This window comes from Ammospiza caudacuta, chromosome 12, assembly GCF_027887145.1.
Source record: "Ammospiza caudacuta isolate bAmmCau1 chromosome 12, bAmmCau1.pri, whole genome shotgun sequence".
NCBI lineage: Eukaryota > Metazoa > Chordata > Aves > Passeriformes > Passerellidae > Ammospiza > Ammospiza caudacuta.
The window spans coordinates 10,429,293-10,443,875 of record NC_080604.1 but is presented as its reverse complement, the minus strand read 5'-3'; the positions used below and the strand labels follow the sequence as shown (position 1 = coordinate 10,443,875).

General features: G+C 41.1%; 1 protein-coding gene across 1 annotated transcript; it reads left to right on the top strand.

The window, feature by feature from the left end:
* Positions 1-911: 911 nt before the first annotated feature.
* On the top strand, positions 912-11,322 carry ARF4 (ADP ribosylation factor 4). The gene is made up of 6 exons (XM_058813194.1): positions 912-1,191; positions 7,166-7,246; positions 7,711-7,820; positions 8,789-8,860; positions 9,375-9,500; positions 10,369-11,322. Exons 1-6 carry the CDS (start codon positions 1,125-1,127, stop codon positions 10,453-10,455), a joined length of 543 nt encoding a protein of 180 aa, XP_058669177.1. The 5' UTR covers positions 912-1,124; the 3' UTR covers positions 10,456-11,322.
* Positions 11,323-14,583: the final 3,261 nt, after the last annotated feature.

Below are 14,583 nucleotides of genomic sequence, written 5' to 3'. Positions count from 1 at the left end.
TACCTAAGAGCAGTTGTGGATGCCCCATCCCTGGAAGTGTGGGCTGCACAGGGCTCTGAGTACCTCATCTAGTGGAAGGTCCTTGTCCGTGACAGGGGCATGGATTAAGATGATCCAACCCTTCCAACCAAACCATTTTATGATTCTATGAAAACAACAGCTCAATTATCTGGCTTAGTAGCCAGATGTTAGGATCTGGTTCAGGACTATCGTAATAAAGATCATTAAGGATGTTTTTCTTTAGTAAAGGCTAAGTAAATCCCTTGTGTTCATAGAGCGTTGCCCCTGGCTTGGCTCGGTTTTACTCTGCTCTTACGTGCCCGTGTCTGGTGCCCGTGAACCGAGAGAGCTTCGGTGCCACCCCCGTGCTGCAGCTCGGGGCCTGTGGGGCGGGTCCTGCTGGGCCCGGGCTCCCTAATAATTGCTGTAGTGGTGGCGCTATATGTGTATATACGTACAATTAATAATAGCCGTTTGTTTCACTTAGGGTTTCTAGAGTTTTTGAGGGGGGTGGGGGGGGTTGGTTTTGGTTTTTTCTTCATTAAATGACCTTGTCGCTATTGGGGTGCTTTTGGAGCGTCTCCGAGGATCGGTTTCACCAGTCTGTCCCTGTGTGCTGGGAGCGGACCCTCCTGCCGTCCCCGCCCGGCGGCGGCGAGCGCAGCGTTACCGGGGCTGCCACCTGTCCCCCGGCCAGGGCGGGGCGGCCGCAACCGGCGTGCTCCGCGCGACCCGGAAGCTGCGCGGGGCCGGCGGGCGCGCCCGCCTACATCCCCCGTGGTGCCCCGCGGCGATGGCAAATGAGCGCGAGGCGCGGAGCTGCGCGGGGCATGCCGGGAGCCGTGGTCCCCGCCGCGCCGCGGCCGTGCGGCGGAGGGCGGTGCCGCGGCCGGGGGATGTGGCGAGCGTGACGTGATCGTGTCCGCGTTGGAGCCGGGGCGGCCGCGGCGAGCGTGACGTGGCAGAGACCGAGCGAGGTCCCCGGTCACAGAGCACCCGCCGCCGCTGCCGGGCTCGCCTCGCGCGCGGAGAGATCCGTGCGCGTACACCGGCCGGGCCGCGCTCCCTCCTGCCCTCCTTCCCTCAGCGCTCCCCCGCCGCCGCCCAGCGCCGCCGGAGCCGCCATGGGCCTCACCATCTCCTCGCTTTTCTCGCGCCTCTTCGGCAAGAAGCAGATGCGCATCCTTATGGGTGAGGGCCACCGCAGAGCCCGGGCCGGCTGGGGCCGCGCAGCCGAGTCCCGCCGGAGGGGGGAGGGGAGGCCGCGGGACGGGCCGCGGGTCACGGCGGGGGAATCGCCCTGTCCGGGACTGCGGGGCGCGGACACCGCGCTCTGCCCGTCCCATGGGCTGGGGGGGCGCTGGGAGAGCGGCGCGGGCCGGAGGGGGTGAGCATCGGGCTGTGTTTGCCCTTCCTTTTCTCCCGCCGTGTGCCCGTGCCCCTCCCTGCCTCGCCCGCCGCTCTCCGGTCCCGCCGGTCCCGGCGAGGCCGAGCCCCGCTCCCGCAGGTGGAACAAAGCTGGGATTGCGGCCGGGCAGGGCCGCTGTCCCCGGGCCGGGCGCCCAGCGAGCCCCGCGGCCCGGCCGTGCCCTCCTGGCCCGGCACTGCGGCTCCGCGGGCTGGATGTGACAAAGCCTGGTGTGTGCGGCACAGGGGCGTGAGGACTGCCGTATAATGGCCGATTTTCGGCAGCTGTAGGGAGCTGTAGTGCTGTATCCTGGCTCTCGTGAAAGGGCGTTTCGGTACAGCCTCCGTGGGCATTAGTTTTGTGCCTCGTGTACAAACCGGTGCTTGCTTAGTTTTACCGTCTGTCCCCATAATAATTTAATTTTAATATCCATTTATTTTGAAATTATCTGTTCTCTTGATACGGGCTGTGTAGGAGTTGAAGCCAGTGTCTCTTGAAGATTCTCACTTTCAGATTATAGTTCAAAAGGTCAAAGCCAGCACATACTGCATTGGTATTTCCTCCTCCGCTTCGAGTTCTTCCCTGCCTTCTTCCACCCACCTACCCACCCCTGTAAGCTTTATGTACAAACAGTTATTAGCCTCTGATTTTTCTCAGATTCTGTTACCAAATTGAATGAAATTTGGTTCATGATCGTTGACTGAAGTAGCTTGTCCTAAGGAACTGAATAAAGTGCTCATTTGGATGTAGCCAGCAAGGAGAGTGGGCTCTAACTGTGAAACTTCCTGGCACACACCCATCCGTAGTGCTGCCTGGATATGCACAGCAGACACAGTAGTGCAGCTTTTAAAAATTATAATCTTTCAAGTTCTCCATATATTTTGTGATGGTAAAGTTTGTTATTGCATACCCAGTAATTTTTATTGTATCTTAACTCTTTGAAATTAGAGACTCTCATCCATTTCAAAATAATCTGAGTCATTTTAGTCTTCAAGACAATTTAGTACATGTGTTGGTTTCAAGGAGGTGATTTGGTTGTCTCCCTAAGAGCCAGACTCTTCATATGACTGTTAATGAATGAAGTCAAGTCTCCAAGTGAGCTTGACTGTAGGATGCAGGATGAGACAGTCTGTGGTATTTGTAGTTCTGTTACTTTTTGCAAAGTACTGAAAACAGGAAAGTGATGTCATGCAGATCTAAACTGTTTGCAAGGCTCTTCATTGGTAGGAAATCAGGTTGAATTTAGGTTAGAGGTGGCTTTGGAAGGTGCATTTTCTAGCAGTTGGTTCAAATTAATTTCTTTTTGTATTTATTAAAAATTTTAATTTTCAGTCCGCATATTAAAATGCAGGGCTGGATCAGGGCACAAGACAGCACTGTGTTTGTTAGGTAGTATGGGAGAGTGGAACTTGGGGTATGTTGTGGTGAGAGTCTGTTATAGGACATAAACTGGATGTTTAGAGCAGAATGTTACACTGAACATGACCTAATTTGTGTATAACTGTAACACTAAAACTGATCCCTTCATAGCATTCTTCATCATCTGTCAGCACTTTGAGGAGAGATGTCTGAATAAATACTGGGATAGAATTAAAACTTTCCCTTAAGGTTATAACGTTCAGTGTATGGTTTGAAAATGGGTGTCTACAAGGGCAAACTTTTAAGTTTCCATATGTAGAACACCAATTAAGAAATAACTTCATGGGGTAAAGTACTTAAGGGAAAAATATTATGTGAGTTGATACCAACAGACAATTAATTTATAACTTCCTTTTCACAGCTTTCTTCTTTTATGCAGACTTGAAGATTAATTAGAATTAATTTAGCTCCTAACACAGACTTTATGTTATTGAGTTCTGCAGAATTTGAGTATTTCTCATCAGGGACCATTACCAACAGCACTCACTTATTTTTTATGTTCTCAAATTCTGTTTATGATATGAAGTGGATATTTAATGTTATACTGTTACTGAAACATTGAGGTTTTTTAAAGTATACTAGTATAAGTAAGTATTTTTCTAAAATATTAAGTTACTATTTGAAAGAAATGCATGAAAAGAAGATTCATGTATTTTCTTTATAAATAGGCATAACATGAGGGAAAAGAAAGGACTGTGGGATAGGGCTGAATGTCTGAAAGTCAGATTCAGCAACTGGGACATCAGGAGTAGAAACACTGACTCCTAACCCTCCATGTACCTGTCTGTGAAACTCTTCACCAGTGGTTTTTTGTCCTTGCAAAAAAGACACCCATTCATTGTGCACCTTTCAGTGTCATAATTTAGTGTTCTGTGTCTGGGTGTAGCAGGTGTTAACTGATAGAGTGACTGCTCAGGAGCTTCAAATACAAAGGTAATTATTAAGTACATTGGGTGGAAAATGGCAGATTCTTTGGAAATTGTGCCACTGCAACAGATGATAATAATTTAGCTGGTTTTTATTTGGGCAGGTGTTGTTTTAGACAATGGTGGTTTGCATGCTGTTGGCTCTCTGTAGTTTTTATGAAGTTTTGTGCTGTGATCAGAGAAGCAGCTTGATAGTCAGCCAGCAGTGCTCAGAGTAGGAAGTTGGTTAATGAAGGATGTGATGTGATCAGGGATCATTTACCCAGGGACAAGTGAACTAGAAGCTTGAGATTTAGAAAAAACAACTGACAGGCTGTGAATAAAGCACTCTTTAAGAGGAGTAAAGGGCTTAGAACCACAGTGATTTTAGCAGCACCTGAAAGCATTGTAGATATTTTTTCTCCAGCTAGAGGAAGAGGATGTTTGATTCAGTTTTAGGTGAATGGTTGCAGTACAGGTCTGCATTTCCCATTGTACTTCATTGTAATCTCGGTGCTTTGCAGTACAATTGCTTAACCCCTCATTGAGTCTCTTACACCTTGGTCTTGACAATGGTCAGTCAGGCAGTAGAATCAGTGAAAATGTAGAATTGGGAATTTACTTTGTTTGGGGATTTAAGATGTGACTTTTGATCTTGGTGAAGTTTATGTTGTGGCAGTAGCTCATAGGTTTACATTTAGTGTTCCAGTGCAAATGTAAACCTGTTTATTCTTGGATTACTAAAAGCAGTAGTTACACTTCCCACCAGAAGATTAAATGTGATTTAATGTTCTGAATTTTTTTTAAATTACAGATTGGAGTAAGAAATATGAATGGAGGCTATGCTTTTTATGACTTGCTTCTTTAGACTTCATAACATTTGCAGTTTAGTCAAAAGAGGAGAGTTTTGCAAATAGGGTCATGGGGATTTATGTAAGGTCCTTCCCTCAGTTAAGCTTCTGCCTCAAGTGTGAAATCAGCAGAAGAAAACACGTACCCATAACCCTGTAACTCAGCCTGCCTCGGTGCAAAGTCCAACAGCTCAACCAAGAGTTGTGGCAAGAGTGGATTTAAGCAGAGTGTGGGCTTTGTGCTTGCACGGGCACTGCAGCCTCCTGCCAGCACCCCCGAGGTGCACGAGGGTAGAGTGGCTAACTGGGGCAATATTTTCATAATATGGCAAGTGGTTTAAATTCTCTACTAGTTTCTAATTTCTTAACTCTGACTCATGTCTTCAAATGGATCTTGATATCCTGTGTACATTCTTTGGAATGAGATTAGCTTTTTTCTTTGTCTATATCTGTGCTGTTAGTGTAAACCTCAAATACACTCCAGCAGTTTGTGTAGACAGTTGCATCTTTCTTACATTGGTAATTTTTAAAGATCTTGTCAGTGTTTATTATATTGGTAACAGTAATTTTTTTGGTGGGGAGAAATAAGAGAAGAGTTTTGAGTAGTAGTTGTAACTCTAATTGTTTCACTAAATTATCTTATTATTAATTTAAAAAACCCTCTGGGAAAAACCCTGGGGAAAAACCCTATCATATCATGTACAGGCATTATATGTACTTAAGAAGGTCCAAGTCCTACAAGTGCTTACTTGAGGTTGAACTTCATGAAAATAGTGTTGGGTTTCAAGCACTGTACTGTTAAAAACATTGGTTTTCAGCATAGCTGCAGTATTTGAGGGTTCTGAAGTCAGCTTAGAGGGTTTTGTGAGGTGACCTGATACTTAACTGGTGTGGGGAAAATTGTGGCATTTACAAGTTTCATGGCTTGCAAGTTCTTGTGTAATTTCTGCTGCACTGTGAGTTTTTTTGTTCATGTTTGTGTGTGGTTTTGAAGGAAACCAACACTTAAACAATAGCAATCTCAAACCCCTTACATTTCATTTGGAGCTTGTTTAGAGTCAAGGAACTTTGGTTTTGATGGTAGATTTCCACCCCACACCCTTTCTTTTGTGCTGTCATGACATTAAGAATTAAAACAACTTTTTTTTTTAACGTGCAGTGACATTACCAAAGAAGCTGCATTGGCACGTTTAATCTTATGCACACAATTAGAATATAGGACACTTATAGATAAGGTTTTTTAAATTAGTTTAGTTTGCTGCAACAGCAGTTTGTATCTTGAGAAGAAGGAGGTTTTTGCAGAGTTTGGTTTCATTCTGAATGAGCAGGTAATTTCGAATCCCCCTTTTTTGTGATGCTAAGGAAACAGTTGTGTTATTGATAGGCAAGTCACCAAACCACTTAAAGCTCAGTATATTGCAGTTGCAGAGTAGGAAGTTAACTCAGAATGCTTAAGAATGTGTGTTATCCTTATAAAGCGAGGATAGCATTTGGTTTCTTGCAAAAGTATTAACTCTTCTGATGGGAGGTATTTTTGCTTGGGCAAATCTTACTGACAAAAGAGACATTTTGTGCTGTGGTGTTTAGTACCTGCTGTTTATGGAGGTTCTTGTGTGTTACGTATTGGGTTCTAAATTAAAGAATTCTATTTTGAGTTACATTTATGTGTTCCAAAATGCTTAACAATAAGCAGTTTCACAAACAGTTCTAGAAAACTACAGAGTATGCTTGCAGTGTTGGTGATATGTCTAAAAAAATATCTTTTAGGCTTCGTTTTATTTTATTTCTGAAGTGTCCCATATTTACCACATAGCTTACATTGAGAAACAGCAAGCTCAGGTTTTGTTTTAGAAACAGAACAGCAAATTTAAGTGCAGAATGTCTTCTGTAATGACCAACAGTCATTAGGAGGAGACTCCTAATGGAAGCATCCTAGTGGATCTCACTGTATGGAAATGATATTCTGATGAATACCTACAGCCCTTGTGGTGTATGTGGAGGGATGATGACAGCTGCCTGATGTTTGTGGTTTTTTCAGTGCTTAAGAAATGTTTTAGCAAAGGGAGGAGAGGCTGGAATAAGGGACAAGAAGTGTCTTTGTGTGTAGTGCCAGCTTGGGTTGGTGCAGGAGTGCCTGTGAAGCTGAGCTTTGCAGGAGCTTGAGTAGGGGAGGCCTTCCCCAGCTTAGTGACCAAACGTGTGATCAGTTAGAAATTGTGATGCTTGGAGATTGCTGCCAGGCTTTTTAAATCTTCCTCATTTACACAGAAGAAACTTTCAACATGAATGATAAAGCTTAATTAACACAAATACTAAGGAAGGTTACTTAAAACTTGTGAGCCTGTAGGTTGTGAATGGAGGCATCTTATTGAGCTTGTTTTCTTCATGGCTTGTTCTTTCTCAGTGCTGGGTGGAGGAGATGGGGAAGAACATACAGTAGTTTCTCAGAAATGAGTTAACAGTATTTAAAAAGCTGTTCTCACTAAAAACCTCCTAATACTCTGCATGTAAAATGACAAGCTTTGAAATTAGCAGGTTGTAGTTCAGTTTGTGAACTAAAGCAATTTTTCTCTTCCTTCTAGTTGGTTTGGACGCTGCTGGTAAGACAACCATTCTTTATAAACTGAAACTAGGAGAAATTGTCACCACAATTCCCACTATTGGTAAGATCACCAGTTCTTATATCTTTATTCTTGTTATTTTAAACCTGACAGGCCTCTGAAGAGTGCAGGGATTTGCTGTCTTTATAGGTAGAATAAGAATCAAGACAAAGATAACTATGTCAGACCAAAGATACATCCTGACCAGAATCCAGCTACTAACCATGGCCAGTAGCAGATGGACAGGAGGACAGGAACCAGATCAATAGCACCACTTCCCCCAACCACCATGAGTCTCACAGTTTGGCTGAGAGATTTGCTCAGCCACTTGGACTTGGATATAAGTGATTCATGTTTTTTCCCTTTCAGTCAATTTTCTTCTTGATTTATCAGTTCAGTATTGATAAGCCATTTTATACATATTTGGGAAAAGTGTATCTTAGGAAGTATCTATCTTTAACATGGTTAGAATTATGTTTTAACACTAGAATTAACTATTTCTAATTACTGAACTCCTTCATTTTTAGGTTTTAATGTGGAGACGGTAGAATATAAAAACATTTGTTTCACAGTCTGGGATGTTGGTGGTCAAGATAAAATTAGACCTCTTTGGAGGCATTATTTCCAAAACACACAGGTAAGAGTATGGCAGCAGTTAAAGACCTACTTTGTAAAGCCTCATTGTGTTTTGTAGAGTACATATGGAAAGTTGCAACTGGTTTGTTGTGAGGAACTCTTAAAATATACAGCTTTTACTATGCTAAGTGAGTGTTTTTAGTAAGCTGAGCTTCTAAAATATGGTAAAAGATCTTGTTACCAGTTGATTGAAAAGTGCTAGCTTCACAATGATGTGACTATTGTCAGTTTTTGGGACATGAATGTGATACCTTTGGTTGACAGGTAGTGAGGTAAGTTGCTTAATAGTATCAGAAAACTTCTGCAGTGAGTTTGTTTGGGGTTTTTTGTGTTTAATATAGAATTGTTTCCATGATATTTGTGTGCAGCATGATGCATATGATTGGTGCAGAAAAATACAGAGGTCTGGATTGACAAAAGGGACTTTGCACAACCATACTGTTGTGAATAGAGCAATATTTATTTTCAGTTCCTTATTACTGTCCTGTTACTAAATACTCCTAGAAGATACTTCTCTTTCCTTGAAGAGAATGATAAAAGCAAGTTTTTCAGCTGAAAGGTTAAGAGTAAATTGTGTAAGAGCACTTGAATAACAGAGATGCCATTAGAAGTACTGTTTGATACAAACTTTTTTAAACAAATTCAGGCATTACTTTAAAGGGTGTGGGCTTTTTCAGGTAAATATGAGATGGTGAAGCACTTGTGATTTTCAATACAGTGAGTGAAAGGGGAGGGGGAAGAGTTAGTTTATGTGATTTTGCTGCATTTTTTTCCTCTAACTTTATTTTGAAGTTGAGACATAGGTAATTGTTCACACACACATCATGCATTGTTTAAACAGAAATTTCTGTGAAATTTGTCCCCTTTCTTAGGTAAGCAATCACAATATTCAATATGAGTATTTTGGTGGTTTAAGAATAGTGCTGCACATTTACACTGTTTTTTTCAAATCTGCTTAACTTTCTATAGGGCCTCATTTTTGTGGTAGACAGCAATGACAGAGAGAGAATCCAGGAAGCAGCAGAAGAGCTGCAGAAAATGGTAAATATCAGTATCTTCTGAGGTATAATTGTTAGACTGATTTGTTCTATTTTTGAATGTTTGTCAGGTTCCCTAAGAGATTTTGGATTTTAGAGTTTTAGGGAGTCTGTACAGTGTGTATTGTATTGAGGTTTTAATTCTGGGTCACACAGTGCACCGAGTTGTAATTTCCACTCTGTGGAGAGCCAATAATGTGTCTGAACCTTTCATTCATGAAACCTTGATAGGAATGCAGCGGGAAAAGAGTTTTAGAAGAACAGATTGATGCTGGAGGATATTTCACCAGCAAGGTGCCCATAAATTTAAACTTCTTAAATTGAAAGGTGACTTCCTTAATTGCAGGAGTTCTGTTGTATACTAGTTGAATTGCACTCAATACTTATTAGTGACTTCAGGAGTAAGAATGAAAATGTTTACAACCCTTAAATCAGTATTTAGATTTTTTTAGTGTTTGTTGAAGTAACTGACCTATTTAACTAAGGCAATTCAATAACATGCCTGTTTTTTGTGTTAGCTTCAGGAGGATGAGCTGCGAGATGCAGTGCTGCTCCTGTTTGCAAACAAGCAGGATCTGCCCAATGCCATGGCAATCAGTGAAATGACAGACAAACTAGGCCTTCAGTCTCTGCGTAACAGAACTGTAAGTGCTCAGCTTCCTCACTGCTCGACTCTTTGCTCCCTCTATTATTTATCAGAAATGTAAAGTTCCTCTAAGGGAAAGGGTAGTTTTCACCTTTTTCTGTAGAAAGATGCACACACCTACTGTTAAACTTCATAATGGATAATTCAGGTCCTTGTTCAAAATAAGTGATTTAGAAGTATAATCCAGTGTGTTCAGCTGTTAGAGGTGTTTTGTTTCTCACCTTTTTCTGAAAACATACAAACACTCCAGTCTGTCATTGAAATGCAGACATCCAGCATTTCACAAAGTATGTGATGGGATTTCCTGTTTTCTCAGTACCCTGGGAGAACAAATGCATTCTACATTCCCACCTCCAGGAGGAAATTACGTAGCTTCCAGAATATTAGATTTCATCTGCTCAGGTTTTAGAGGCACAGGTTTGCTTCACATGAACCATCCCACCTTTTGTAATCTGAGTGTCTGTGTTGGCACACTAAGATCCTGACCATAGAAGCTGTTTCAGAGGTCCATTCATGTAGATAATTCCACGTTCACTTCCCAAAATGCAGTCTTTCATAGACAAGAAGTAGTTTTCAGCATGTAAACCAAATACAAGTTCTGTGTTTGTTTCTTGATGCCTTAAGCTATGTTGTAGCCTTTATTAGGCCAGCACTTGAATTTCCAGACAATGTCTGAACCTCCTCTACACTGCATGTACTTGTCAAAATTTTTTAAAATACCATTTGTTCAATCTTGATTCTACTTACAGCACAAAACACTGGTATAACACACACAATTCTAACAGCACTAAAGAGTGTCACACTGTCATAACTTAGCTTGCATTTTGTCAGTATTTAAATTGAATTTTTGTGTTCTACATTAACAGTGGTATGTCCAGGCTACCTGTGCTACGCAAGGAACTGGTCTGTATGAGGGACTTGACTGGCTGTCAAATGAACTCTCAAAACGCTAATTCCTACTGGATGACTCTTTCACCAGGGACATGTTTGATATAAGTGGTCTAGGCTTGTTACAACAAAATTAGTTTGCATCTTGGTTATTACAGTATCTGGAACTGATATTTGGGCAGGATATTACAGCGTTTCAACTTGTTTCGTTGCCAATTTATTGTTTACCGAGCTACATGTTGCAAAGGTAGCAATATGCTTGGGTAAAAATCTCCTTAACTTGGAAAAAGTGTATCTTCTGATTTTATTCCCCTTGTTAGCCTAAATGCCTGAATATAGTTATTGTGACATCTTTAAGATCTGTTTTGAATACTCTTTGAGCCCCAATAAATTAATGTTTTAATTTTTTTTCTCCCTGCTACTCTTAGTTTACTGATGCCCTGTTTCATTCCTCAGACAGTCTGCTGATTTAAAAATGTAGCATTCCGTATGTATTTATTTCTCTCCCTTGCCAAAAAGATTTCCTAATTCTGCTTGTTCCAAGCCAAGGAAATGCTCTAAAACACTATACAAATCTACTGCACTGAGGAACATTTTATTGATCCTTGGGTTCTGTCAGCCCAACTTGCCTTTGTGTGAATTGGATTTGATGGGTAGAATAGTTCTGTGCTGGTTGCGAAGAGCTCATGTTGAGGTTGTTTTTAATATTCAGCAGATTGTCTTCCTTTATATTGTATCTTTTTTTTATGTTGCATGTTGCTTTTTGGTATCAGCCTGACTATTTTTGCCCAGTGTATAATAGTTCTGCTGAAGTTTTACTGTTTGTTGGTGAACATATCTTCATAAGGAAATTTTGGAAAATTCATCAAACTCAATGGATTCGTTTCTTCATAACCCACTTGGAATTATTCCTAATAAAATGATAAAATGTATAGTTCTGTGTATTCTCTTCTTGATTCCTGAAATAGTTGAATGCAAATTATCATTTATTCTTTCTCCATATACTGAGCTTTCCTGCAGCTTGAATATGGACACCAGTCTCAAATTTTCACTTGTTTGGAGCTGTAGAGTGGGACATGGAAGGGAGGCAACCAAGTTGTATACAGTGCAGTAGAGTAGCTGTCATTGGGGCTTACATAATTCTGTAATGTCTTTTGAAGTTGTAAATCTAAAATTCCTTTCAAGATGTCCAGATATGAAAATACTAACAGTTAAAAAATTGTAATAAAACAAATTTGAACTGCCTGAAAAGCATGCATGTCTGTTTCATAGTTTTATCTACATGTCAAAACCTACATGGGTCCCAGCAGGAGAGTCACACGTTCTGTTGGTGGCTAGCTGGGAAGGTAACCTGAGTGTTTTTTACAGGGATATAGCAAATATTACAATAATGCTGATAATCACTCCCCAAAAATCATCTCTACACAACTGCTGCTGGCTGTTTTCATATTTCTGTCCCCTTACACCTTTGTAGTTCAAAAGGCATTAATTAATATGTGTTTTGAGGCTGCTACTGATGGGTAGTTTAGAATCTATTTTTCTGTTGCCTGTCTGCTGTATAGAAGCAAATACTGTTCAACCCTCCCACTAAAATGTGCTGTCCTATTGATTGGTTGTCTTTAGGAACCCAAAGCATGATTGTGTTGCAGTTTCAGGCTAAGTGCTTCTCATTTTCCACCCAGGTCTGGTTACCCTTGCTACAAGAAATCCCAGTGACAAGGTCTGGTAAACTCAAGCTAGTTTTGGTTCAGAACACCTTCCTGGGCAGCTTCTGCTGTAAGTGAGGTTTAAGTTCTTAGGAGGTGCTGTTACTGTGAGCACAGGTAAGCAGGGAGCATCCCAGAGTTTTTGAATAGAGTCCTTAAATGTCTTCAATGTGCAATGGAAACCCAGGAGACAGTGTAAGGTGAGAAGGGTTTTGCCTGCACCTTTAATGAATTGCTGATTACTTATTAACCAAAGCTGATATACCCATGCATTTGATCAGTTGTTGTTGATGTGCACATTTCTAGCAATGCAGTTCCTTGAATTAAACCTTAAAAGGTACACCTTGTTCAGAAGAGACAGCTTGTCTCTAATTTAAGCTGGTTTTTGTAGTCCCAGTAGGTTAAAATAAACAATGCTTGTTACACAGTTAGAGGTACTCTTTAAATGAAACAGTGGATACTTAAATTAGGCCTATTACCATGAAGGAAACATGCTGCTTGGTAGAGATTTAATTATTTAAATGAGCAAGTATTCAGGTTTAGGTGAGCTCTGTTGAGTCTCTATTCTTTTCAGTTGCAGCATGGGTATACAAAGTTCATATTTCTGAGTCATCATGCTTGGGTTTTTGTATCAGTAGGTGTAACTCTGCTATGAAATGAATAATTTCTCAAAGTCAGAAAGTAATGAAGATCTTGAGCCTCATTTAAGAGTGATGGAGTCTGCATGAGGGTTAAGGCTACAGCTTGCACTGAAATGCAGGAAGACAATGTTGGGTATCAGTAACAATGTACAGTACAGCCCTGCTCTTTAGAGGAAGATGAAATTCCCACAATGTTTTCATGTCTCTTAGGAGTTTAGATACTAATGTGGTTTGTCATTTCCCTATCAGAAGTCAAGTACCTGAACTGAGCTGCTGTCCCTCAAGTTCAAAATCTTGAGCAGGCATGAGACTCCTAGAAATGTGTTCCTCATTCTCTGTAGTGACAGGTAATCCTGAGTTCCAGTAGCTGAAATGTCTCTGTGTACATTACCTTCTGTATTCAAACAAATGGGTAAGTTCTGCTGCATGGGGAGTTAGACAAGTAATATTTGTGTACAGGGAGCTTTATTTCAGTGTGTCAGATGGCCAGCTTAACTATAGAGAACAAAATACTGCATAAAGAGTGGATTTTCTTTTATTTGACCATGGTGACACAATTTATTTCTCAAATATTAAGTATATGTATGATTTTAATTTTTTAATTGCTTGCAAGAATAGCTCAGGTTGTTTAAAACATTGGTTTAAGGTTTGCCAGTAAAGAAAATTCAGAGTCCAGTTATTGTCTAAGAAATCTTTCTATAAAGGTCTGGACAAAGGCAGTTTGAGTGCAATATGGTGAAACTTAGCACATCACCTTGTCCAGTATGTCTTTCCCACCCTTATTAAGAACGGAGACTTAAGAAACTACATTTCATATGCTGCCATTGGATTTGTGAATAAAGCTGGGCTGCCAAAATTGAAATGTTTAAGGCTTTTCCTCTTACTGGGTAGGAGTTGGAAGACTTGAAACAATTTTCTTTCTATGCCAATAATATGAGAAACAAGGCAACCACACAATTAATTTGACATGTTGAAAGCTCTGATGCCTTAGCACACTGGGTATTTTTCCCCTTGTTTTTTTCATACCATTTTTCTCTTCCCTTTTCTTTATCCTTCTCTCAATCATATTTGGCATCCTTGCTTGCTTTATCATGATACATATAGGTGCTTTACTTAATGCTTGAATTATACTTTTCAAAAATAGCAATGATAGAAGAGTTGTGCAAGAATTCAAGTACTGTCACAGGAGGATGAGACCTCTTTGTCTGGAACAGATATGGTCAGGGGAAAGAACAGTAGGAGTTTCAAGTTGCCAGACCAGTCTGAAGGATCTGGCAGAACTTGGTTGATTTTGTACGTATCAAATACACAGGTAAACATTTCACAATATCCAGAGCCTAAAAATGAGCCAAGTGTGCTCCCTTCAGAAGGTCAGTGTTTTGAGTGCCCTTAGTTCTGTAATATTCTTGTGAGTGATGAGTTTGTCCACAGCAGGAGCTACTGTGGAAGAAACTTCTCCCTCCTGAGACAACAGCCGGGCAGGAGGCAGCACTGTCTCTCTTTAAGGAATCAGAGATGGGAAATTAAAGTAGAAGGCAAATAGATTTTCCTTTTTCCTTAACAGGAGGTCTGGGAAAGTAGAATAACAAAAACAAAAAATCCCATCCACATTTACAGAGATGCAAAGAAAATTGTACCCAGTTTTTTGTTGTGAAGGGCATGGAACTTTCCAATTGCTGGATGAGGAACAAGTACAGGTGAGTTTAAGTTTATGAAATAAAATGCAGACAAGTTGGATGGGACTTGTACAAATGTGGGTTCTGGATGGAAGAATTAATTGCTGGGCAAGGTCCAGTGGTGTAGGGAGTGCCAAAATGGGAGTTAAAAATCAACATAAGTGCAGTAG

Bases quoted from the DNA above. Each gene is read 5' to 3' on its own strand.
- ARF4 (XM_058813194.1), top strand. From the start codon at position 1,125: ATGGGCCTCACCATCTCCTCGCTTTTCTCGCGCCTCTTCGGCAAGAAG. The intron at 7,821-8,788 runs GTAAGAGTATGG...AACTTTCTATAG, and splicing joins ATTATTTCCAAAACACACAG to GGCCTCATTTTTGTGGTAGA. The intron at 8,861-9,374 runs GTAAATATCAGT...TTTTTGTGTTAG, and splicing joins CAGAAGAGCTGCAGAAAATG to CTTCAGGAGGATGAGCTGCG.